Source organism: Haemaphysalis longicornis, unplaced genomic scaffold (assembly GCF_048455015.1).
Source record: "Haemaphysalis longicornis isolate Haplotype H1 unplaced genomic scaffold, Haemaphysalis longicornis Haplotype H1 scaffold_7, whole genome shotgun sequence".
NCBI classification, from domain to species: domain Eukaryota; kingdom Metazoa; phylum Arthropoda; class Arachnida; order Ixodida; family Ixodidae; genus Haemaphysalis; species Haemaphysalis longicornis.
The window spans coordinates 27,096,876-27,123,272 of NW_027526422.1; the positions used below are offsets into that span (position 1 = coordinate 27,096,876).

Below are 26,397 nucleotides of genomic sequence, written 5' to 3' on the forward strand. Positions count from 1 at the left end.
ATTCATTTATTGCAGCTTCAGTTTCACTTATACAATTAAGTGAAAGCTTACAATTATTAATTATGCGAAAAGGTTCCGATTAAAAAATAGAAGCGTTGCTTCGTCACGTCGCTTTTCCAAGTGACACCTCCGAAAAAAAAACACGCAAGAGAAACGGAGGGAACAGAAGGAAGGCGGGATTCTATCATGTCATAATCCTCTCAGACCTACGTGCCCCACAGACTGCTTCGGTATTCCTCATCGGTAACACAAATAGGATAAGGCACAGCAAAAAACGGTGTATACACACAAGCGAGAGCAAACCATGGATGATTGGGGGGGGGTCAAGCCTATTTCCCTTGTAGGCCACTCGGCAGCGCTTCAGAATCAGCTATTGCTTCGGCGGGAACTTGTCACTACGGGTATCTTGGTCCGGATAACAGTCCAGACTTGCTCTTGAGCGCTTGCGCTCTAACATTGCATGCCGCCACTGTATGCCTAGCTTTTTACATCAGTGAAAGCAGAAATCACATGTAACTCTTCTGTGCACCCTTTGATCGGATAGCTATTCTCAGGTACTGTTTTTGAAGTCAAGTGTATGATAGAATCACGTCTGGTCGGGATGCATGCTGTAGAATAAAAGGCAAGGACGCCGACCACGGAGTTCGTAAGTTTAAAACATTAAAGTTTTCTGCTCCCACACGGTTGCAAGGTAAGATTGAAGGCGAGACATCAAGAAAAACACTAACAGAAAAAAAAATTAACGCGACAAAGCTTCACCGGTTCAGTATTGTGTAGAAACCAATTAATTGACGCATGACCACGAGTAGCACGTATACTAGCCGCACAAAAATTGCTGTTGACCTCGCCAACTCATCTTGCATTGAATGCTATTTGCAGATGTGGTCAAATGCGCTGTACGTGTCGCTTGAGAGCGTCGGGGTCACCGGCACCATATACCTGGGAATCGTCCGGTTCAACAATTTCAAGAACAAGTACCAGCAGTGAGTAGTGCACTTCTGTCGTGGTTTTAAGACTGTATCCTCAGTTCAGGTTGGTTGGCCGTTACGCCGAACGCCTTCTGTGTGGATGAAACGTGCCTCTCATTCGATGCTATCCGAGATGGTATTTGCAAGAGAAATTTATGCTTCACGTTACTTCACTTTATTTCCTTAAAGACCCCACAGGGGGGGTGTTACATAAGCGCTAACAGAAGTGGCGTCCACATAAAAAGCTTAAACTTCTAAAAGTTGAATATTGTTGTAACACCTAGTGTGCCCACAAGCGTAATGCTGCGTGTGTGGGTTATATTTAATTACGTATGTGCGGTAATACATGTGGGTAATATTTCTTATTTCTAATATGAGCAGCCATATCGTCATTTTATTGGGTAAGCTTGATAATGCAAGAATGAATTTTTTATCGGGAAGGAAGGACGGTTGGTCACAATGAGGAAGTGAGAGGAAAGGTTTTAAGCGGATTGCGGAATCTGGATACTTTGGTTTCAAAGTAACGCATTTCACTTGACACCGAATAACTTTTCACGCAGGGACGTGAACTTCGTGCTTGTCGCAGACACGGCTAGCAAAGGCCTTCGAACGTTCATAACGTTCATGTTCCTGGGACACCTGGCGTCAACCATCGGCGTCGACGTCCGCATGCTCGTCCACATGGGTGCGTACAGGGCACATAAGAAGTCCACGACATTTGAGAAGGGGCTACGGCAACACGTGTATTAATGCGTAGCATTCTTTGCATAGAACCCCCACAGCCAGGACCGTGTAACGCCCTGTATTTCCCAAAAAATGCAGATATCGTGGAAGATCCACCTGTAATCGCTAAAATTGCGTAAACGGAGATAACAGGATGCGCGAAATTTTGAAAAGGCGAAAAATATAAAAAATATAAAAGGAAAATTGCGAAACATGTAATGCCCTGCATTTTCACAATAATCCATATTTTGCGGAAGTTCTAAACGTAATCGTTGTAATAATGTAAACGGAGATCATTGGTTGAACGAAAGTTCGAAAAACTAAAAAAAGACAAATATTTAAAAATTACGGAAAATGTCAAAACGTATACCGCATGGCATTTCCACAATAATGCAGATTTAGGGAAAGTTCCACCTGTAATCGTCATAATAGTGTAAATGGACATCATCGGTCGAACGATATTTTGAAAAATCAAAAAATAAGAAAAGTATAAAATAATTACGGATAATGGCGAACCGTGTAACGCCCTGCATTGGCACAATAATGCAGATTTCGGAAAGTTCCAAATGTATTCGTTGGAATAGCGTAAATGGGCAGAATTTATCATTAAAGACTACTCTCTCTCTCTCTTGGTCGAACGAAATTTTGAAAACTAAAGAAATATTAGAAATACAAAATAATTACGCAAAATGGCGGACCGTGTAACCCCCTGCATTTCCACAATAAATGTTTCGCGAACGTTTCCCCTGAAATCGTTATAACAGTGTAATTGGAAACAATTCGTCGGACAGGATTTAGAAAAAACAAAATTTAAAAAAAGAAAACTCACACTCAAGTGTGAGTTATCTAAGGATGCTCCGCATCATTAGATAATTCTCTGAATTTCTGCAGAATTTTTTTACTACCGCTGAGTGATCAGAATCCTCCATAAAAATAAAAAAAGTCACTTAAGACATACTGACTGCTCCAGCCTCACTTTGAACAGCAGAGGTAGTGGAAGAGGCCGAAGTGTTCGAACAACATTTATTATAAGCGCGTAGTCGAGCCGTTTAATTTGATTTCTTTCTGAAAAAAATTCCTAATAGTTTTGCCTCTAAAACAAAAGAAAAATAATCAAAAGTTCCCCAAATTTCCACTCTGAGGATAAAACCAGGGCGGAGTGGAACGCAGATGTCTAAGGTAGCGTAGTAATTTGGACTACCCGGAGTTTTTAACGTGTCCCAGAATGAGGTGCATACGACCATCTTTGTTTTTCGCCGCTGCTAAAAAAACAACCACGACCGGAAATCGAAAGCTTGACTTGTGTTATGTGCACAGACCGACGCATCAGCTACAATGACACTCTGGTGGATACCAAAAATACTTCAGTTGGCGATTATTGCAGAAACTGTTCTCTTACTTCCCTGTTGAAATTCTGAGGGACAAAAATGATTGTTCTCAAAAAGTTGGCCACGGTATGTAACATCAAGTATTTGCTTTCATAGGAATACCCCCGCCAGTTTAGAGTAAACCAACCATCCGTACGTAAAGGCCGATTGGGAAACGGCACACCGTTCATTTTTCTGTTTGCAGTGAGCTGAGCAACTTGGTTGCTGCCCTTTTCTCTGTAGTGTTCCTGTATCCTGCCCCGGTCAATATCCCCATTTCGTAGCTCCGTCACATATAGTGGATACTATGGCAACTTGGTTTTCATTTTTTTTAGAATGTTTAGGATCGTTGAATAAAATGTTTTTTTACGAGAAACCTGTATTCACAGCAATAAGAGCCAATGCATAAACCGAAGTCTCGGGCTTGTCGTAATCGCACTTTTGTCGGGCTTACCCTTGTCATACCGATATTTCCTAGATTTATTACCTTCGAAAATTATTGTTACTATAGCCTGTATTCAATAGCGAGGCACGCATGCAGGCAACCATGCGAGTGCGTCGTCACTGGTTGCGTCGGTCTCCTCGGGATGGCGGTACTTGTCCGTGCTAAGCGCATCATATGGGTTGGACATTCTAAGCTCTAGCCCACCAAACGTAAAGTAATCCCTCGACTCCAATGTGAGTGCGATTAACAACAACTCTGTTGACACCACCGTTGACAATCGGGTTGAAACAGAGCAGACGATGCTCGCCGGTGTTATTTTTTTTCTTCGGCGTGCGGCCGCAGTGGCACAAGCAGCGCCATGTCTGTGGTGCTTTGGCCATGTCTGGGGTCATTTCAGTGTTTCCAAGCGAATAAATTGGCCGATAAAATTTTCAATGAATACCACCCATAAGTTTTTATACTTCACTGCGAAGCAGTATATCTAACCCCCCCTTATTTTCATTCTGGGAAAGCCGATCCACTCGGCGACGCTCCGGGGCTCCTCCTCGCCCCCGCGGACCACTCTTTCACAACGGTTATCACAACGATTATTCCTCTCGCCACCACCGATGCATCTTTCACAAGTTGCGCAGTCGGTTGACAGCGGCCGTAGCGCCGTTATCAGATGATTGCGGAGAATCAACAACAGCGCGAATGGGTGTAAAAAGGCCCGAAAGCCACCGCCACCGCCACTGCCGAAAATGTAGCCGCGGCCGTTGCTGCGTCAAATTCCACCTCACCCACCAGATGCGGGTCCCTGCCGGTTGAAAGCAACTTACCATGTTGGAACGCCGGCGTGAATACCTAATTTCTCACTAGCTTGAAAGCCATTCCGCGTGACATTGTCACGTCGGCTGCCCTCGTTGACCAGCTGGTCATAGTTCTTCTGGCGGAAGAATAATAATAGATGTTAGTCTGGCCACATATAAAGTCCTGTCCCTTCGCCGGTGTATTTCACGCGTAATTATGCGCCAATCTACGGTTGTCGGTTTAGGAATGCACGGGTTGGGGGTGGAAGGAGGATGCATGCACACACAGCAGGGCTTAGTGCCGCTACCGATGACGTACTCGTTGTGGAGGTGGGAGATTTAAGCGTGGGAGTCTCATGGCTCAATGCGCCCTGTCAGCTGTTTTCCGCAATCGAGTGGTTTGGGTCTGGGTTTGTGGGTTGCGCAGAAAATAAGATGCCTACGTCTGGGCAGCGAAAGGGATACCCACGTTTGTGCCCGATAAAATAAAGGTCGAGGACTTCGAGGTGTTAACTCGTTATGGGACGAACGCATGTCGTTCGCTTGGACGAAAAGCGGAAACTGAAGAAACGTCAGCCAGAACAGAAGCGTGAATGGGCACGAAAACAGCGGAAAGCCGCCGCCGTTCACGCCTTACGTTCCAGCTGGTCGAGTAGCTGTGAATCCCTCCCGGTGTACAGCAACTGGCCCACTTGGAACGCCGACGTGGGCCAATAGCACTCCTTCAGCTTTAAGAGCTTTCATAGCGACGTGATCGACAGTGTATTTCACTTCTAAGCAGCCGCTCATGATCGTTTACCAGATATGCAAGCACGGGTTGGGAGTGGAGTGAGTGGGCAAGGCACGCGCAGCTAAAGGTTTCATGCCAGTACTGGTGGCATGTCCGTTGTGTTGGCGTGAGGTTAATTAAAACGTGGCCGTCAAACGGTCCAATGCGACCGATCCGGTGTCCTCAGTGGTAAAGTGGATTGGGTTGGCCTGTTACACAAGCAGTAAGATATATGCCTACGAAGGGGGAGGGAAAGAAACAGCTCTACGTTTCTCCGCTAGGAAGCTCCGGTTTTTCCAAATTTCCTTCAGGTAATTGACTAGGAAGTATGCTCAGTCGTAAATTACGAAAATACGTGTTTTTTTTTTTTCGTGCACGCCGCAGAGGGCGTGAAAATTCGCAGGTCATCTGTTTTCACAAAGTGGAAGGCCACTAATTTTTTAGGTGCAGAGCACCTTAGGACCTCACAATGTCCGTCCGCATCCGGGCGCATAGCATTCACAATCGCAAAAAATCACACAGGCACCGGCAGGATTTGAGCCTGTGTCTGGTAGACCAGACAGAGTTAGCGTCAGTCGTCTTACCCACTGAGCTACGACCGTTAATTAGTAATCGAGAGTCAAACTGATTACTCCCTCGCCTGTAACGGTGCGGAGTACCTTAGGACCTCCCAATGTCCGTCCGCGTCCATCCGTGCGCACACCACCATCAAGCAAAAATCTCTTCGGAAACTACGTAAAAGGGTACAAGAACACCTTAAACACTCGAAAACAGACCCAAACATAACCTAGCAACGAGAAAACGCGCAAAAACACCGGTGTAGTCAGGTTGTGATCAAGTTATATTGCACAGTGGCTGCATCTAACTACGCTAGATGGCACTACTCGTAAACACGATATGGCGCCGTGGTACACCGCGTATATAAGCGGGTTCCGGAAATCACACACCCTCTTGCCGCCATGGACGGCAACGAACGTAAGAAGCGTAAGCCCTCATTCACACAGCCGTCACCTTCTTCGTCACGGCACCGTCACGTCAACAAAAAGCGACGTTGACGGAATGGAGAAGTGTTCAGACTGGAACTACACGGGAGCTTTCCGTCAGATTACAGGGTCGTCTGCCTAGTGCTTAGTTTAGCCTAGAATTGAGCGTTTTTAATCTAAAAAGTAAAGAAAATGGTTTGGGCTCACGTTTCGCGAAGTTAAGACGTAAAAATTTGTTTTCTGATTAGCTGATTTCGCGCGAGACATGGTCCCGTCACGTTGACGTGACGGAAACGTAGAGCTCGGCCTCCCGTCACCGTCGCACCGTTTTCGGCGAGAAATTGGCCGAAAAACGGCGCCCATGACGGAAGACGGTGACGGGACGGTGACGTGACGGGGTGAAAAACGGCTCTGGGAATGAGGGCTAACGCTGATGCTCAACGTCTACGAAGACAACGAGCTTCCCCGAATACGAATCATCCCCCCATCGAAGAACTCAACTCTCACGGCTCAAATCGAATGACGGTCGGGGCGCAACTTGGATGTCATTTCGAGTCCCCGTGCTCCGCACCCTCGCCATCATCCACTCTGTGGATGATGGCGAGTGGTATTTTAATTCTTATGCCCTTGTCGTATTCATACACAGTGGACCCTATTCATCTCCATTTGAAAGCTGTCGATTGTTCTATTTAATAACGTCCAGTTCTATTGTCTTTACCGAATTTGTTTCTCATAAGCTGGCGTACCATGTGTAGGAATACTTGAGAGAGACAAGTTTACACGTTTCCCAACTGAGTGTTCCCCAAGTTTCTTACCGTGAAATATTCATTTAACGCTTTGATAGACAACAAAAGTTATAGAAATGACAGTGTGAAAATGATACAGGCTGAGACATGCAGCAAAACAACCCCCAAAAGAATTCCAACATCTCGCTTCACTCTACTAATGCATCGCATACCAGAGACTAACGTTACCCCATCAGTAACGAAATCAGAACTTGCAAAGTACAGTGCCAACGCATATCGGTCATCACGGAGCTGACATTACGCGGCGACGAGAATGTAGAAGTTCCAGCCTTTAATGGTATACAGAGTACACAACGCCTTCTTTTTCGGCTGGGGAGGTTGTGTATGATATTGTTAGCCTAGGTGAGGGATTTGACCATTTTTATCGACTTTCCCTCGCTTATAACAACGGGGAAACTGTGCAGAGGACAGAGTAAACGAAAAACACGCTTACCCATCTCTTCGGCTGGGCGGCCTGTCATCGCTTTCCATTGTAAGGTTGTTCCCACCCCCTTAGCGGTTGTGCCGTGCTGTTTTCTGGACTCCTTCCGGCTATGTAGCTCCGACAAACTTTCAGCGTGCGTGCGTCTGTATGCACACCTCTTGTTTAAATTACCTGCGCCATGGGGCGCTGAGAACAGAAGCCCCTGAATTGATTTCGATTGACTTATATATCCGCCGTACCATCTGCGTGACTGAGTGCTCTGCGTGGCTTCACTTTATATTTAGCGCACTAATGTGGCCAGGAGTGGGGCATTTCTTTACTGGCCGTGATTCCTGTTAATGGAATGCCAGCACGGCGCGCTTTGTAATTAAAGTTTTGCTGTGTACAACCCTGTCCGTACCAAGCGGTCCGAACCTTCACAGCTAAAGAAATGCGAAAAAAAAATGAGTGCCCTTCCACTGTGTGAAGAAGGATGGCCTGCGAAGCTGGACTCAGTCCACGAGATGCACGAACTAAACACGTTTGTCTGTAATTTGCGATTGATCAATTAGCACTTATCCCAATGAAACTTGGATGGATTCGAGCTTTATTTTAACGGATAAACATGGATATGTCTGTTTCTCTCCCTCGTCGTAGGCATCTTACTGCCTACGTAACACACCAAACCAATCCGCCCGACCACTGAGGACACGGGACAGTTCGCATTGGGGCGGTGGGCGTACACGTTTAAACCTGCCACAGACATGTCAGTCAGTGAGGGCATAAAGCCTATAGCTGCGCGTGCACGCTCCTCCTCCTCCCTCCACTCCCATCCCGTGCCTGCATAAACCGCCAACCGGTTGTGTGCGCGTGCTCAGAAGTGATAAGCACGGCCAAAAATGTCACTTTAAAAGCCCTATAAGCTGAACCAGAAAAAAAACTCCCAAGCATTTCCCCGAGGGTGAACATGGTTAAGTGCGAATGCACGGGGTGATGCTATGAGGGGGAGTAAAGTTAAAATCCGCTGGCATTCGCCCGTGAGCGCGCGCGAGCCGACCCACGGAGGTCTGGCAGTTTATCGCTGCATATATAGGGGGGTACGCCGCGCCGAGCGCGCCGAGCCAGGTGGCTGAGAGAGGAGGCGAGCGCAAGGGGAGAGGGACAGCGGCGTACGGCAGCTGCAGCCGAGCGAGGGGGAGAGGAGAGAGTGTGACGTCACGGTGGAGAGAGCGGCGCGCGGCAGCTGCTGGGGAGAGGAGGCGTGCTGTGACGTCATACCATGACGTCACGGCGCGAGGAGCGGTGCGGGGAGCGGCGCGCACCCGCGCAGCCACGGCGAGGAGGCGGAGCGAGCGTGGTCACGTGGTGAAGTGACGTCACCGCGCCGTTGCTACCGACGCTCCTCTCCGCTCCACGCCGTTGCTAGGGAGAGGAGGACTCACGCCGAAGTTGCTGTTCATCCTGGAGAAATTCCCAGCCACTGGATGGGCTGGAACTTGCGGCGGCAACGGCGGCGGCAGCGCCGTTTTGTTGTTTTCGCACCCATTCGCGCTTCTGTTCCGGCAGACGCTCCTTCAACTCTTGCTGTTCATCCTCCGAGCGGGCGACACGCGTCTGTCACGTAGGGAGTTAAAACATGGGAGGACTAGAGCTTTATTCAGTGGGCAGTCACGTGGGTGGCTGTCCATTTCCCTCCCGCGTCGTAGGCATCTCACTGTCTATTAACACACCAACTCAAACCCAAACCGCTCGACCATTGAGAACAACTGACAGGCCCGCCAGCACAACGCACATGTCATCGCCAGCGGTATGAAGCCTAGCTGTGCATGCACGCCTCCTGCCTCCACCCCGAACCAGTGCACGCATAAACCGGCAACCGGTGATGGGCGTGTGCTTAGGCGGAGAAATACACAGGGAAAAAGGGCCGCAGAAAACCTTTCGTGCTACAGAATTTGGGCTCCCGTCGGCGTTCAAAGAGGGAAAGTTGCTTTGTTAACGCCTGATAAGGGCGCTACCGCCGATATCAGCAGATTTCGCAACTCCTGAAAGAGCCATCGGTGGTGGCGAGGGTAAGAGCAGTTGTGAAAGCGGGGTCGGCGGTAATGGGGAGGAGCACGGCAGTGGCGCCGAATAAAGGGGTTTCGCCGGCATGAAAACTGGGAGGATTAGGCATATACTGCTTGGCAGTAAAACTTTCCCTTGTTGAATGCGGTTAAACAGAGTTGGCCGAGTGATAGCTCGGTTTTAACGTCGTAGGCGCACAGTCAAAGCCCACACACCTGCACCGCAAAACAAATCACAGACGCTGCTCGGCGCTGTCGGCGCTGTAGGAGCGAACGCCCAGCAAACTTGGATGCATCCAGCGCCCCCTTGCATCATTTCTCATGGCACGCGCCCTTTCTCTTAGCCCCTATCCTTCTCTTCTTACAACCCCCCCCCCCCCCCCCCTTTAGAACGAACGAGCGATTAGGCACTTTACTGTGCAATCGCACGAGGCACTGGCTTGACCTTGGCAGGGCTAGGGCAGGTCAGATGGACGCTAGGAGACACTGACGAAACGGGGCCATAGAGAAATAAAAAATTAGAAGAGTGGACACACGGGCTTATCGCGGCCGAGTGGACTGATTCGTGCGCCGTCCGGCAGTCGGCGCAAGTTGTTAAAAACTATATATTTAAAATTAAGCTAACACACAATATTATACTTTTAAAATTTTGTTGCACATTAGACTTCACATTTTTATTTGTGTAATAAGTTGAATGGCTGTCAATGTAAATTTTTTTGGCTTCTTTGCGCCAAGCCTGGCCAAGCCGCAAGCGCAAGCCGCCATTTGGGTCTTTCGGCAGCGTTTGCACGTGCGTTTCTGCAGCCTCGTGCTAACCTCTGTTGTTGAGAAGGAAACGCCTAGCGCTTTATTTGCGACATCGGTTTTGCATCCTGAACGAAAGGTGAGACTTTCTTTTTTAAAGTGCTGGTGTGGCGTATCATATTTACGTTTCCTTGTACTGCAAACGCTGCGAGCACTGCGTAACCTCAGGGAATCAGGCATAGCTAGTGCTGCGTCTTTAAGATAAGCGCTTTGGAAACGCCCCGGAAAGGCGTAAGACACCATTTTTTAGCTGGACGTAATGGTATTTTAGGCTGGTTGTGCCGTTTTATCTAGCGCTGAGGGATGCCAGCGGTACGCGCCCGTCGTGGCACGTAGCGTTTTACGTGCCGCGAACGACGGCTGTGAGTTGCGGAAGTGGCCGGCCGGCCGGCGGTCCGTAGGCGAAGCAGGCGTTGTGCGCTGTCGCTGCACTGAATTACGTGAGCCGCAGGCTGCGTTGTATTATACTAGCTAGCCATTGCTAGCTTGGCCAACTGTTACTGCTATTATGGCCGTGATGCGCTGCAAAGCCGTCCGGGCTAACGTACACGGCGAAGTAGCCGTATCTGCATTAATTTGGCTTATCTGGGCATAACCAGCAGCCGTACACTCATCGTAAGTTTTACACATAGGTGCATACCAAGCTGCCTGCGTACAAAGCGAACCCGCTCGCCGACGCCGATAACGCGCGCTCGTCGCTTCGCTTTGGCGCGCCAGGTACGGTAAAAACGCGTCTTTCGTCGGCAGATAACAGCTTTGCTCGAGGCGGGGTGAGCGCGCAGTGCATTGAAACCTTCAAATTTGGTCTTCGTTCTACATCGTATATCAATTCCGGTATCGCAGGCATTGCATACAACTGTTCCACACTTGCCGTTTCTTCAAGCGTTTGCTCTCTTTTTTCAGGTCATATTTTGGCTAGTTTCATTAAACACGTATTGCGCAGATTTCACCTATTCAGTCGGAACTGTGTGTTTCTTGTCATATCTTTTTAAGGCATGGCCTTTAGCGGTCAGTAGTACTCAGTACGACGCTCACTGCTGCTTGCCATGGTGCCCACACAGCGCCCAAATATACTTTCGCCAGGTGCCCGTTCTCGGGATGCGTTTCTTTCGCGAGCCCGTGGGGCAACAGGTTTGTTTAACGTTCAGCTCGCTCTCGCTCTTCGTCCTGATTTTACAAAAAAAGACAAAGGGATTCAGGCTATGTGAGCAGCGTTATCATTCTTGTTAACCCAAACAATAGGTGAATTGCATTGCATTGCAACCAGTGTTGCGAAATTACAAAGACCCATATTTTAAGTGTTGCTAATAGCTTGACCGCATGATTGCTGAATAGAATAAGAGAACTTGTGTTTTAAATAGGTGGCATGCACTGGAGGCAATACTTGAATACTAGTTGCAGTGAAATTTACAGACTATTCGCATATCATCTGTCATTGCAAGCAGTTTGTCTACTATATCACCTATCACCTGTGCAGGTCTACAGGTGCCCTCAAGACAGAGCCAACCAGCCAGCTGCATTCGTCATACCAAACATGGTTCAAGCACTTCATGGATCCTGCCCTCACAGGACTCACAAAAGTGGCCGTGCCAACTGTTCTCCCAGAGTTATTCAGTTGTATTGATGACTGCCTGCAATGCTTCTTGCTACCTTATTGATGCTTCTGATGGATACCGCAACTGTATTCCATCTACTGAACCTTGCCAATAGCACCTAAAATCTAACGCAAGTCTCGGCACTCAATAAGGCGTGACCACTGAAAAGACTATCGTTGACTCAAGGAACAAACGGTTTTTTATCACTGGCATGCCTCATATCATTAAAACCACTAACAGCGTATACAGTCTCCAAACTCCACTCGCAAGTTATTGTTGCTGCTAGTTGTAATATTGTGAAAACAGTACATTCACAAAAACCCTTTTACATTATGAAGACTGCCAGGGTAAGAGGTCATGCTAAATGTCGTTTGTCACCAGACGTGCTGCCTGTTGTCGGACTGGCCTAGATGAAGAGAACCATGTTGGGACCTACGTTGTCAAATGCTTATGGGATTCTGTAATGAGAAGCATATACTGCTTCCCTGTTTTTTATATTAGACTGTTCGTATTGACAGCGGAAGGCATGAATTTGTGTGCCTTAATCGAGCCTGGAACCTGTCGGTTGACTACGTGCACGTACCTAAAATATCCCCGCCTGGCCCTTTGCCTTTACTGGGAAGGCAACGCTTTCGGAAGGTAACCCGGCTTCTTGGGAAAATGCACCCTTGCAAGGAACCAATAGGAAGTTGATTTTTTTCCTCTTAACCTTTTGCGTGTGCATCTCCACATAAATGGGATTTCTGTTCAATTCCTGCTACTGACTTGGAGTTGCCCCGAGGCGATAGATCTCATTAGCGCTCATCAAATAAGCAAGGCCATCAAAGCCAAAGTTTTTCCCTTCTTTCACATCCTAACTGGAGAAATTGCCAGACTAAGAAAATTATCTGCGGAGATAGTGGTTGTAAACAGTTGCAAGTATCCGAGTGTCTAGATTATGTTATGGTTGATATTTTTGTATGACTGCAACAGCGCACAGAGTCTGAGGGTGTCGTAGATACAAGTAAACCTGTGGATGGCTGAGTTTCTGGGTTTTCTGCATTTTCAATTACCGTGGAGAAAAAATCCTTTGTGTGGTTGTGATACCTTTACTTGTGCATTTTTTTTCATTCCTGGAAACGTATTTTCCTGTCACTACTGTGTATTGTCTCTGTTGTGTATTACTCACTGTTTATTATTATATGTGTGTTGCAAAGAATGATGACAATTTGAACTTGTTCCGTTTAGTGCCATGCAATAAATATTTCTTCATTTATGGTGCATCTCTTTTATGTGTCTCGGCAACATTTGAACACGCGACAGAATTCTTAACCAAGTGTGAGTGGTACTGTAAATTGCAATTTCACGTTTTCAGAAAAAGGTTTTTTTTGTTTGTAAAAGCATACGGGCATTAAGCCTGAGAATGATATATTCAAATAAACACTAATTATGGCATGAAAGCGTCCGAATACTGTACCGATGCCCGTCGCCGTGAGCAGCGCTTTCCAGTCCTTCAAACTACCCGCCAAAATCGGTGTCCGCGAAACCGAAACCGAAAGTGAACGAAAGTATGGTTAGTAGTTTGGCTCTCCGTCCGCTCGGTGCGCTACACTACAGTACAGTCATTCGGCCGCAGGGCTCTATGGGAGTGTCCACTCTTACCAGTATTTCTTTCTCTATGACGGGGCGTTATCTGGGTTTGTACTAGGAGTAATGGAAATCTTGCTCTAGTAAGGCGGGGCATCATCGCGTTGTGCCCTAAGCAACTGCGGCGCCACCACGAACAACGCCTCTACTTCTGCATTTGTACCCTTGGATTGGAGCACATTAGTACACGGCTTGGTGCACGCCGTTGGTACACGGCGTTGGTGCACGGTTTCAATTATAAAAATAAATTTGGCCGACACTCTATAATGTAAAGTCGTCAGACGGCACGTAGCGTTCCAGTTGCATCGCCATCATCGAGCTTTCTTTCCATGCGACCTGGTGGAGCTGACCGGATCTGCACGATTGAAACAAACCGGACGCAGTTGCCGAAAACAGTGTCATTGTGGGGTTTTTTGTTGTTTTTGTTGTGTTTGGCGCCGATTGCGACAGCGCGAGGAAGAATCTTCTAGCACGAGAGCTGCCTGCTCCAACTCCTAAAATAGCGTCTGGCATTCTCTGTCAGTCAAAGCCACAAAGTGAAGGAGAGCCGTGTGAGAAAAAATGAGTATTTCTTGGCAACGCTCGGCAGCGTCGGGCATGCTAGCCGTGGCATAAGAGTATCGGGAAAGCACGAAGAAGAATGAGGTGAGAAATTGCGAGCCGACGTTCAAGGGGCGAACAAACGGCGGCCGCAAAAATTGACGGGCGAGCAACTTCTACCGATAATGGTTGTAATCGTCGCGCCCGTCGGGCAGTCAACAGTGGAAATGATGCCAAGGTCTCCCTGCGTCCGTTGACTGAGGATCGGTGAATAGCTACGAAGACGCGTGGAGGAAAAACGTTAGTACTCAGGTGTTCTAGAACACCTGAGCCTGCGCAAAAAACGGCAAAACCCGAAGTGTACATCTACAAAGTCGCCCATCACCTGAAGAAGGTGGCCAGCAGGCATGAGATTCCGATCCTTTCCTCCACGCCGCGCAAGCTGGCCCGACTTTTCTCGCGCATTTCTTCCAATGGTCGCAAAAAGCAAGGATGCGACAAGAAGCATACTAGGCCCTTCGTAGACTGTGCTGTAGGCGTCGTGTATCAAATCCCACTTAAATACGGGAAAGCCTATATTGGACTGACCCGCCGATGTATCAGTAACTCAGCACGGGAACATGAATTGTCAATAAAGAATAAAGGAAATTCGCATTTGCCAGCGCATTGCGATGCCTGCAAGTGTGAGCCACGTCTGGGAGAGATTAAGATTCTCGGTAAAAGCAGAGATGCGACAGCATGGGAACTGTTGGAAGCATTTTATATCACGCAAAAAGGCGATAGTTGTATCAGTGATATGTCGGTGGTCCTTTTTAACTCATCTTTTCGAGCGTTTCTGTTAATTGACACACATGCATACTTGTGATACCCTGCTGTGCCGCATGCGGCGAATGCTCCAGTTGTTTCTAAATTTAGCGGCTCCTGCGGTGATTAAAGTTCAGTTGAAAGTTAGCGCTTGCCCTGTCTCCTTTCTTATGTACCGTCTTTGGTTTTTGCCTTAAACATATTTAGAATCATGAACCAACTAATCCCCCAACAAGTTTTGTTAAGGCGTTGTGCTGCTAAGTCCAAGGACGCTGGTTAGATCCCGGCCGCGGTGGCTGCTTTTTTTATGGAGGCGACAAGCTAAAGCGCCCGTGTGTCGACATTTAGGCGCACGTTACAGATCCCCAGGGGGTCAAAATTAATCTGGAGCCCTCCACTACGGTGCGCCTCATAGCCCAGGAGAAGCTTCGGTGTGCTATACCCCACAATCAATCAACGTATTGAGCCCTTTAATTTTTAAAGGAAACACTGAATTGAAAAGGACAATACCTTCGTACTTTCCCATGACACTATTTCTGTAACCCGTTTGACTTTAATATCCCGCAGAGTCCAACTTCGTTGTGGAAATCATGCCACAGGCCATGAGCGTGGTGCCGTACCACCAACTGTGGAGCCACGTTCACTCGCTTTGGCTCCTTTCCACCATGATCCCAAAGTTTGTGAGTATACAGCTGCGCGGGTTGCGAACTTAATGCCTGAACGCACATCTTTTAGATCTTCGTGAGTTTGACGTGCCGGGCACAGGTTAAACAAAGACGCGGCTCTTAAGAAAAATAAGCAGCCACTTCTATGCTGTCCCCACTCCCAGGATAGTTACCAAAAAGAGCCATATTCTAGACCGTGGATGACTACACAAACCTGTGCTGTGAAGCCAGATGGCTAATAGTGTAGCCATTCCTGGGCTGCGCGTCTTTGAAGCGTTCCATAGCACGAGGCGTTCCATAGCACGTTCCTAAACTCGGCACAAACGACAGGCGGCCGTCAAGGCCTGTACCCCACAGGTTAAGTAAGGGGCGGCAGAACGAAGCCAAGCGAACGAGCAGACAGACAGCGAAACCATCGTCAAAAACACTCCCACTACATCATGGCGGCAACTAGCAGTGGAGCAACGCGTAGGAAACACTCCACTATACAAAACTGTAAGGCGGGAGTGGATCCCAGAGCAAATCGTGTCAAGCGGCAAATGGATTAACCTGGGATGGGAGCAGAACGTTTCAAGCTATCAATAAAAAATGCTTAGGTGCTTTTTTTTACTCTTCGAACTAGCATGTTTCAGCGGTTTCCCAGACTGGTTATAGCGTTGTGAATACTGTAGCTTTCCATAAGAAAAAAATATGCTTCCATTTTTAATTGCAATCGGTTTATTTAGGGCCCGTAGTCTAATGCTGACAACGCATGCCCATTTCGCGCTGCTCGCGCACTAAAGGGAAACTAGGCGCGGGCAGCTAACGATTGAAGTCCATTTTGGCAATGAAGAGACGCAGGCACGTCAACACGTCCAGAAGTAAAGTCGGAAGGTATGTCCATCACGATTTTCTGTACTACCAGGCCGAATGTTCACGGTCCTGGAGCTGGTCACTGCGTAAGAAGTGTAGATGTTTTGGCGACCACTCAGTATTTTGCGCTCCACAATAGCGTTACCTTCAAGCACGACAAACGCGGGAGGCGATCTCGCTCGTAGCCTCTTATTTTCGTGACTGAATTATGCGATAGTGCGACTAGTTCCAATACACAGTAAATTTTAAAGTGATGTCACAGATTAATGTCAGTCTTACTGAGTATAGGCAGGCGCAGCCAATGAAAATGAATTATAATGCTCAGCGGTGGCCACGAATAGCTAATTAAGCGCATACATGGCCATCAAATAGTCAACCAACTACGACTTTTAGCATTTACTCGTCATTATGTGTAGCAAATACACGTCCTCATGATTGCTTGGTCACCGCTTCGCAGCTCATCGTGCCCGACATCGTCATCGAAGTCCTGTCTCCGGTCAACCCGTTCTTTTTCTTGAACCGGACCGTGGTGCACTTCTTCGTGTGCATGTCTCTCCTCCTCGCCAGCATCATCGTGTGCACCCCTGTGAGTCTTCTCTGACGTCATTTCAGTGAGGGTTGTAGGAAGGGCGCTGAGGGAGAACAGAGGGGAGGGAAGGCGGTTTGAGCTCTCTTCGCTGTTTGCATGCCTGGTTTAGTATTCGGTTCGAACCTCCCATGCCGGGTAAGGCTTCATACTTCAGTGCACATGAACATGCGAATGAATGAATGAATGAATGAGTGAGTGAGGTGAGTGAGCGAGTGAGTGAGGTGAGTGAGCGAGTGAGTGAGTGAGTGAGTGAGTGAGTGAGTGAGTGAGTGAGTGAGTGAGTGAGTGAGTGAGTGAGTGAGTTAGTGAGTGAGTGAGTGAGTGAGTGAGTGAGTGAGTGAGTGAGTGAGTGAGTGAGTGAGTGAGTGAGTGAGTGAGTGAGTGAGTGAGTGAGTGAGTGAGTGAGTGAGTGAGTGAGTGAGTGAGCGAGTAAGTGAGTGATAACTCAAACGGGTACGCCGGTGCTGTGCTTCGAAAAAAAAAAGAAAGTGTTGCCCACCGCTAAGATGGTACCGAGCCACTGTAATTCGTAACCAGTGCTTAAGTATTAGATATGCATAATCTTGAAATGTTACGTTACTTGAGACTTTGCGGCCCAATCGAGGCTGGAGTGCTACGTAGCATGTGCCTCATTTAGGAATAATGCAATCAACAAACTTGCGGTATAAGAACCACATTACCTGGCATCGCATATTATTCACATCATAAACACGGAATGCCAGCACGACAATTCATTTTTGCCCTTCTTAGTGACCTTGACGTAATGCGATGAGGCTAATGTGCGCAGACCTTCTACGGTTGTTCCGTCAAATACAATAGGTGAACGACAAGAACTTTTTAAAGACGATAGTTTTTCTTGGGGTACTTAAAGCGCATAAATTTTGTCCTGTCTCTGTCTGTCTGTCTGTCTGTCTGTCTGTGACTCGGTTCAGCCACCCGGCCAAAGTGATTCAGAAGCTGCGCAATATACCCACAGCCAAATTTAAACGTCTAAGTCCGGTGTTAACGTTCAGAATTCTCAGCATTGTTGAACAAGAACAAGACATTACCCAAATATAAGGCACAAAATAAATACATAGTGATATTAGCAGTGATCCTTTATTAAAAAAAATTATAGATGCTTGATTTTTGCGATAGCAAATGAAATACTACATCAACTGCAAAAAAACCGTCGCCTGCTGTTGCCTGCGCTAGTATAGCTCCCCACGTCCTTTAAGAAAAAATCAAAACCAACAGAAACGAAAGGTTCCACTAGATAAGTTCCACATTCCGCTTGGAACGCGCGTGGACAAGGGCAACGTGGTTCTATAAACGTTGTAGTAGGGTGCCTCGATTGACGTGCGTCTCCGCCGCACGGCAGCGCTGGCATCGAGGCACCCCGCCTGTAGCAGTGCAATGCGTTAAATTGAAGTTGACTTGAGCTAACTTGTGGTGTGTTTATTTTGGGAGAGCGTTATGGAAGAGGAACAGCATGAGAGTTGAGCGGGAAAGCAAAGAGACATTTACCTGGCAAATGTGGACAAAGGCTATCGTCTTTTTTGTTGACATTTGCAACGAAAGGAGCAAATACGCTGCCATTTTTTCACTTGGGCTTACTCAATCACTTGCGTTCTCTCACTCCCTCTTCTTTCGTCAGTTCGGTCACAGTCTCAACAGAGATCTTGCGAGACACACGTACAAGTACATTATTCTTACGATAAGGGGTGCAAGCTGCAGTGAGCTTAAGCCCGGAGACAGAGAAGGCATAGTTGACGACTCGCATTTCTTTTTTGTTTTCTGAAATCCGTTTAAGCCAAGACATTTGTCAACACATCTCGTACCCCTCTTCCTGTTTCTTCAAGAAATCCTATGTAGTACTGAATTTTTGTTTGCGCAAGATACTGGGTTCAACGCCAGGGGTAACCACCATGCGCTCAAATTTTCCAGGGTGGCGCCAATTTCGCTGCAATGATTGTTCATAACCATGACCAGAACCTACGCTTCGCTGTTCTCTTCCTGGAGTCCGTCGTGTTTCTGCAATATTGTGGTAGGTTACCTTGATGTGTATGCATGTCTTCACAACTGTGCAGCAAGAAACAGTGAAGTCGCTTTCCCAATTTCCATTGCCGCACCCGCAATGGACTTCTTGTACGTCTGCATCAAGAACTGTGCGCTCGTCTGTAACTCCTTCGAGTTGTTAAACATACTCCTGCATATTTTTTACGTTCTTTTAGGCCATAATGACGTTATAAATGTTTCATTCATAAAATAGCTAAGAATTCTCTGCTAACAGTTAACGGCTCAAACAACTGTTAAGGTGATCTTTTAAAGAGTACGCTGCAAATTAACAGCGCAGAGTACTCTTCAAAGACTACGTGTACCCTCTGAAGTCTTAAGTGTGGGCGTAGGCGGGAAGTCTTGTAAGCCGCAAGAATTCATGCACACGCCCACACGAAGTAAGGCTTTCTCGTCACGAAAAAGAACGGCACGCTCTAACTTGATGCCGTCTATTGAAAACAAAGCTCTGGCGTTTGAACCAATTTGCGTTTGTTGTGGCTTTTTTTTGTTTAAGGTATACGACGGCTGGACATAATTTGTAGGATGATGACCGGTCGTGACTACACCATCTTTGTCAAGATTTGCCTCGCGTCAGTCGTGCCAGTGATCGTGGTGGTGAGTGACTCCGGCCCTCAGGCCACGCATACAATCCCGCAACACCACACTGCGTGACCTACCATCTTAGTGGAGGGTGAATGGTGTAGTTTCATCATTGTTGCGAATAGGAAGCTGCCATCATAGTTCGCCATGCCTGCTTCCACGGTGGTTATCGGAAGAAGTCGTATATGCCGGCCATGTTTGAACCTAGTGGGGCTCTTCGATGTACAGTGTCAGACTCACAGCGGATAGTCCGCGGTTAGTCTGAGGATACCCCGAAGCCATAGGGATTCATAAAAAATCGAATGCCGGACTGCTTCTCGATGAGTCCGTGGTGATGCGGGACGCTAAATTGAAAAGCCCCAGTGTTACTTACTGTAAACATTTTGCTTCTCTCCCGAACAGGTTACCGCCCTATTCATTTAGCTCTTGTGCACCATGTTATGATCCTTAGCGTGTCGACATTTCGTAGCAGTTTAAAGCTTTTCAGGCGGTCCACATTAATCTGTATCCCTCAATTACAGCGCGCCTCATAGCCCGCGTGTAGCTTCTGCACGTAAAACATGAACTTCCATTTTTTTAATCTGATGCAGCTAGTTTAGATAAACAACCGGCGGCAAAATAAGCCGGGCATGCGAGCATGGCAAAATGCATCGCCGCGACATCTAACGTCGCACTTCTGGTGTCGAGACATCGATGTGCGCGTGCGCATCCAGCCCCTGCATACTAACCCTGTCTTTTCTTTCGCATCAAGCGGCGAAGCTGATATTGAGCGTCTGGCGCTGGGGGCAACTTTTCATTTTCAACACGTCTCGCTGGGACGGCGAACGGCGAGGGTGAAGCCTGCCTTTCTCTATCTGCCTGGCTCTGATAAAGGACGCATCGCGACGAGATTTCGATATCTTAGTTTTAAGGGCGCTAGCGTTTGTTTCGCTGTCTAAACGCGAAACGTTTTGTCTGTGTCAATCAATTCAACGCGTATTGTAACCTATCTCTATTTCGGTTTTTTGTCAAACCCACGACCACACCGATCTCTGCCCACGTTTTTTTGTTTGGTCCATACCTGCTTTAGAACTTGTGCAAGGTGACTTCTCATCCCACTTTATTCAAATAATATACTCCTCGTCCAAATTTTTTTCAGGTTGGTGTGCGCATTTTTAGTTACCAAGCTACTGCATGTTTTAGGCAACAAATACCGAGACGCGATGGGATATGTGTTGCATAAGATCGTCACCGAGACGGGAAAGACGTGTTATCTGTTGGATCGCGGCAGAGCGAGCAACGCACACTGCACCACTGAAGCGTGTGCGAGCGAGGCCTGTTGGCGAAGAAAATCAGCTTGGCTGCTTGAAGGGAAAGAAAAGATAGGCCAGCGAGCGTAATTGGACGCGCACGCGCATATGGATATCTCAACACCAGAAGTGCAACGTCAGATGTCGCGGCGATGCATTTTGCCACGCGCTCGCGTGCCCCGGCTTTTTTTTTTTTTTTTTTTTTTTTGCTGCCGGGTGTCCTTGCTGCGTGAGGCCTATAGCACTAAGTGATCACTCAAAGAGTATGAGTTAGTATGAATCGTTTTTAAACAGCGTAAAACCCCTAGCACCCTCAAGCTAGCTTCCTGCTGGCTTCAGGGAAGCAACCTTACCGCTTTTATTTTTAAATTTAGGTCACTCTTCGCGCAAATACGAAGAAAGTCGGCGTTTAAACAAAATGGGTGATGATACTCAATTCTTGTCATCGAGCACTCGAAAGTTAGCTGTGTGAACATTACATCTCTGCAGGCGCGCTCTGGTGAGATCGTGCACAAACTCTTAACTCTTACTCCTTTCCGCATGCTCCGGAAAGCGTGGTAACTACAACCACATTTACATCAAGAATTTAGCCGGTCAGCAAGCGGAAAGCTAGCCGAAAATGCAGAGCAGAAGTTCTCGGTTTGCTGGGTGTCCTAACCCAATCTGAGAAGGGTTTCTTCAACTACACTACGCTTTGCGTTCTTCATTCCGCTACAGCTTCTAAAGGGCGGTATTTTTGTGACGCTTATTACATACCGGGAATTAGCAGTGTCCTTATTTCCAAAAGTAATGAGGCGCAAAGAAGTCAGAGGTAGTACACCGATGTGTCATGTTTACACCATCCCATGATCCATTCTTCTGTTCTAAATTCAACTAGTAAATCAAATATGAGCACTTGAAAATGAAAGCGGCCCATACATTAATGTTAACAATGTCTAAAAAATAGGCAAACTGCCTACATCCCTCTGTTGCTAGCACCTTCTTGAATTGGCCGCATTATTTTATTGATGTACTCTGGTATTGCCTATCTAATATCTTGAGGCTAGCTGGATCGGCCTGGCGGTATCACCCGAGCATACAGTCATACCGAACAAACCTTGATGGATAGTGCCGTACACATTTTTTAAATGTCGGTATGGGGGCTGTTTTTATTAAGCTGAGTTGGCGAGTATAACATATCATACCACTGTGTGTGCTTCTCGCTTTCAGTGCCTGTTTTGTGCCGAGTTACTCTACGCGCAAGCCAAAGAAAGTCATCACCCTCTGTGGATATACGGCCTGATAACATGGTTTGATCTCGTGCAACTAAGCTGCGTTGCAGTGTTCGCCGTTGTCTTCATGGGCGAAACCGGCATGGTGAGTGAAGTTTAGAAAAACTGCAGCAGTTTCACGGACAGCGATATAAGACTAACGCCAAGTGAAAAATGGACCACAGGTGGCTCTTCTAGTTCACCAGTTCTGTTTTTAGACTTTCTCCCCAAAAGAACCGCACGTATGTCTTTGCATCCGCCTATTGCGATTCCCGGCATGTTTCCTAAGGCATGTTCCACTCAGGACATGTGTGTCCCACATCTTGTCACGACCTGTAGGTTCAGTCATGCTCCCTGCCTTTTCGGTAGCCTGAACAAAGGTACTGTTCGACTTATTGGAGCGAAAAGCCTTACCACGTGCCGAGCGTGCGGCTGGGGGGCATTACGCCATTATCCCATATAAGTACTCAGTTTTCTCAGTATAAGTAAACAATTCTCAGTATAAGTACGCACTTTTTAACACGAAAGTGTTTTATCCCTGGATGCACAAACATTAGAAAGACGTCATATCCGTCACGGAAATGACGCTAGTGCAACGAAGCAAGCGGCCTATAAAGGGTGCATCCCTGCACACAGGTCTTCTTGCGGGGAAACAACCTTTAGAACTAAAGAGTACGTTATACTTATGGTTGTTCGTTTTCGGGTTTTATATTTCAACACGAAACTGTTTTATGCCGGGATACACCAAGATTTCACTGACGTCACATCCGTCACGAAAATGACGCCACTACACCTTTACCGAAGCGACCCGCCTGCACGACGTCAGTCGCCATGCACACCCACAAGACAACCGCCGACCTGGAAATAAAGCTCAGCTGTAGATTTCGCTTAACATTTCACTTTCGTATTTAACCGATTCCTATGACAGAGGACTCAGCCACAATTATCTGCTTTTCTTTCTGTTATTACTGCTTTTTTTGTTCTCCCAACCTTCCTTCCTCAAGCACCGATTAATACGGTAGAGACGTACATTTTCGCGCGTTTCGCCACTTTTTTGTGACGGTTTTTGAAAAGTGTACATGTTCAGATGTCTGGTTCTTAGAGGCACCTCTCTGCATTAATGCGCGCGCAAGAAGGCTAGCGCTATCATGAAAGGATGCGTACTGGCGCGGTCCGGTATCGGAAAATGGTTACCTTAAGGGCACAAAGCTACATACATCGTCACATGATAATCAAGTGTTTCATGAATGTACAGCCGGTAAAACGCTTGTCTATAACAGCGATTTCAACTTCAACCAGCTACATCCGAAAACTGCCGAAACATACTCGTTCCAAACATCTCGGACGCAAAAGCGAAGGGCTAAGACTTCATTATTCCGCAGTAGTTTTATTCAAATCCCGCTCCGGCGGGGCAGGATAGGGCTGAGAGTACGAACGCTGTGTTATAGACAAGCCTTTTACCGGCTGTACATGTCAGTGAATGTGACATTTCAATCTCTAAGAAACGCTTCAGAAACTCTTTAATAAAGCCCTTCCTTAATTAGTACCGACAGGACGCATCCTGAACGTAGTTTTTTTCAACAATTACGCCGGGATTTTAAGTCACAACTCGAATCTGATTTGCTGCTGCTTCGCTCTAATAAAAATATTTTGATGCCTTACTGACAGTAAAAACAGTGTGATTATTTCTCGCGTAAAAACTGGGTAGTAGTTCAAAAGTGATATCATCGCTTTACATTACTTCGGTTAAGCCGGTAATTTGTATTGCAAGGTAATAACTCTTGAACAGTGCTGGGAAAGGGGATTAATAATGTAACTTGATTACTTTTTAAAAAGTTTCCTATCTATGCGTGGGATTAAGAGGTACGTGGGAAGCATAAAATCAATTGGAAGTGTCCTTTGCTAGCCTGTGTCGCGGTAATAGGGCTGGCGGGCTTCACTAACTCTCCTGCCTCCAAGCTGTGCGAATCTTCACAGCGCCGCCTAAGATCGCGACTGGTTCAGATATATTAAGTTACGTAATTGCGTCCCTGTCGTTTGATGCGCCACTCTTAACTGAAGTAAACTTTTTACCTATAAGTTCATCCGCTCGTTCGCCCTTGCTTCAAGGAATCGAAAATACCACGACCTTCACCATCATCATCATGCGACCACCCAAAAAGTGCGGCACCTGCGCTCCGCACAGCGCTTGATCCTCATTGTCTCTCACCTGACGCCATCATTTCCGCAGACCTTCGAGAACTGCCTTCTCCCGCTGCCTACTTGGCTGCCAGCCAGCTGGGATAGGGGCATGCACTACCGGCACATGATGGCGGGCGAAGGAATCGACCCGGCCCCCACTCCGCCCACACCTACTTCAACAGTGGCAAGCTTTCCTTCCTGTTCTATCTACTCCCTTGTACGCCTCGAGCGCTGCCTGTATGGGCACCATTGAAATCCCCCTAGCGGCCCTTTTCAAAAGCAGCCGCGGGACGCTCCGGCCCGCTACCCCTCTAAACGGCCCTCTAGGGCACTGTGCCGCTCTCTCCGCTGCCTTTGGGGCACGTTTACGCCTGAAATTTACTGTTCCTATGCGTTCGAAGTACATATTAATGTAGAGCAGTCACTGCGCCATCTAAGCTGACTAACGGTAAACAAGGCTTCACAATCGACTGCAGAATGGTCGGTTCCTGTGATGTCATTGCAGATCACGAAAACACACGATTTAGCGGGAAAATCAAAATTTCATCTTAAATTGATTAATTTATCATTGAATAAGACATCGTTTGCATCCGTACAAGCGCTGGAGGCACCATAAAACACGAAATCTTTCGAATAAAACAAACTTGTACTTTGTCTTCCTGGCCCCTTTAAGGAATCATATGCAAGTCTTTTTTGCTCTCTTGTTTTGCAGTGCGCCGTTGACAGCGCTTATTTCTTCTGAAGACAACGCTCTTGAGTAATATTTACAAATAACTATGAAGCGTTTCTGTATTCAGCCCGTTTCTCCATCGTATGTTCACGCACGTCATATAATTACCCTTCCGAAGCGCCCTATGCTGTAAATGTTTCACAATCGTCTGTACTCTGGTGACAATAAAATATTTCTACATGTGTGTAAAAGCGGACGCGGCAAGTTAGTTCATCGAAAGTGAAAGATATATACCTCATAGTTGTTAGACGTGCTGTTTTGGTAACATATTCTCTGACTACAGATTGGATTGCTACCCTAAGGCACGCGAGGCATAATTTTGAAAGCAGCGTGGCCCTAATTCCTTGTGTTTTCAGCGTTTTAATATTTAAATCTGCGTTAATAGAAAACTTCCGTCTTTTTATAAGTACAAATAGTTAAAACCACCCATTCCTGCCGTTTTTCGTCGGCGATCATTCCTTTCCGTACGATTTAAAGCACTTCTGTAATTCTATAACAGGAACTTCAACTTCCACAAGTGTGTCTCGACAGAAACACTTCTTGTTGGCATGGCATGTCATTGGTAGAACACTGCGCAGCGGTTATGATTTTTTTACGTAAATAAACGTAGGCATGACCGAGATTCACCAATCATTTGTTATAGCTACGTGCACTCATTCGGTCCTAATTCGAGGTGAGCTCGCTAACTCGCACTGCCGATTGATGGCCTTCAGGCACGGCCGGAGAAGGTGACCTCTCGACCGAGCACGGACACCAGCAGCTCTAGCAGCTCGACCAGCTCAAGCTCCACGGAGTTCATGGGCACCCATCTGGTGGTGGCGAGCGACCACCGCTTCGCCATTCCGGGAAATGGACGCGAACCTGGCGGCCGGGACGTATCGGCCGCCGCCCCGACATCGGTGCACACGCAGCAGCAGAGAATGGCTGACCCGACCGCGGTAGGAGCCACGAAGTCCATGGCACCTTCCATAAGTGAAGGGCGCGTGTCGGCCACCGTAGAACCAGAGTCCGGCACGCTCCACGTGTCCCGGAACTTGAGTTCTGTGCGGAGATCCATGATGCGCCACTTACAGCGGGCCCTACGGCGCGATTCGCAGGTACAACGCCCGCGCAGCGCATGTGGTACACATGTTACCAATAACACCGCATTAAATATAGCAATATTTTTTTAATGGAGTAATTACGCCCTTCCTCGCGTGTAACGTCAGTCTGAATTAATCGAATGCCTTCCGCAATGGCCAGCATTAATGTTCAAGTGTCGCTTCGGCTTGAGTTGTAAGTTTTGTGTGATTTTATTGACGGGGCACTTATCCCAAAAGCAAAAAATTGCAGGTATTACATATCTGAGACGCTTGCGAGGCAGTGCAGGACTCCTGTCAAGGTTCTTGAGATTATTCTCGCGTCTGAGGCGTGTGTGCATTTCTGGCTGTTTGTTGTATGCAAATCGGGGCCTTTTTGTTGTCTGCTCATCTTATTAGGCAGGCCTGCACAGCGAACTAACGGCAGGTAAAATGCGCTTG

At 47.3% G+C, this 26,397-nt stretch overlaps 1 protein-coding gene and 1 long non-coding RNA gene across 2 annotated transcripts; both read left to right on the top strand.

Annotated features, from left to right (window-relative positions):
• Positions 1 to 879: 879 nt before the first annotated feature.
• Positions 880 to 26,018, top strand: LOC144146212 (sodium- and chloride-dependent GABA transporter ine-like). Its single transcript, XM_077678175.1, has 10 exons — positions 880 to 983; positions 1,529 to 1,653; positions 15,252 to 15,364; positions 16,659 to 16,787; positions 18,717 to 18,816; positions 19,342 to 19,442; positions 21,926 to 22,072; positions 24,197 to 24,331; positions 25,591 to 25,915; positions 25,975 to 26,018. The coding sequence occupies exons 1-10, from the start codon at positions 880 to 882 to the stop codon at positions 26,016 to 26,018; spliced, it is 1,323 nt and encodes a 440-aa protein (XP_077534301.1).
• On the top strand, positions 10,066 to 12,969 carry LOC144144904 (uncharacterized). The gene is made up of 2 exons (XR_013317370.1): positions 10,066 to 10,198; positions 11,597 to 12,969. It is a non-coding gene; the product is annotated as an uncharacterized LOC144144904 (long non-coding RNA).
• Positions 26,019 to 26,397: the final 379 nt, after the last annotated feature.

What these genes read in the sequence shown, in the direction of transcription:
- LOC144146212 (XM_077678175.1), top strand. Translation starts at nt 880, where the DNA reads ATGTGGTCAAATGCGCTGTACGTGTCGCTTGAGAGCGTCGGGGTCACC. An exon ending in TCATGGGCGAAACCGGCATG is followed by an intron (nt 22,073 to 24,196) that starts GTGAGTGAAGTT and finishes TCATTTCCGCAG; the next exon opens with ACCTTCGAGAACTGCCTTCT. An exon ending in CCACGTGTCCCGGAACTTGA is followed by an intron (nt 25,916 to 25,974) that starts GTTCTGTGCGGA and finishes CGCGATTCGCAG; the next exon opens with GTACAACGCCCGCGCAGCGC.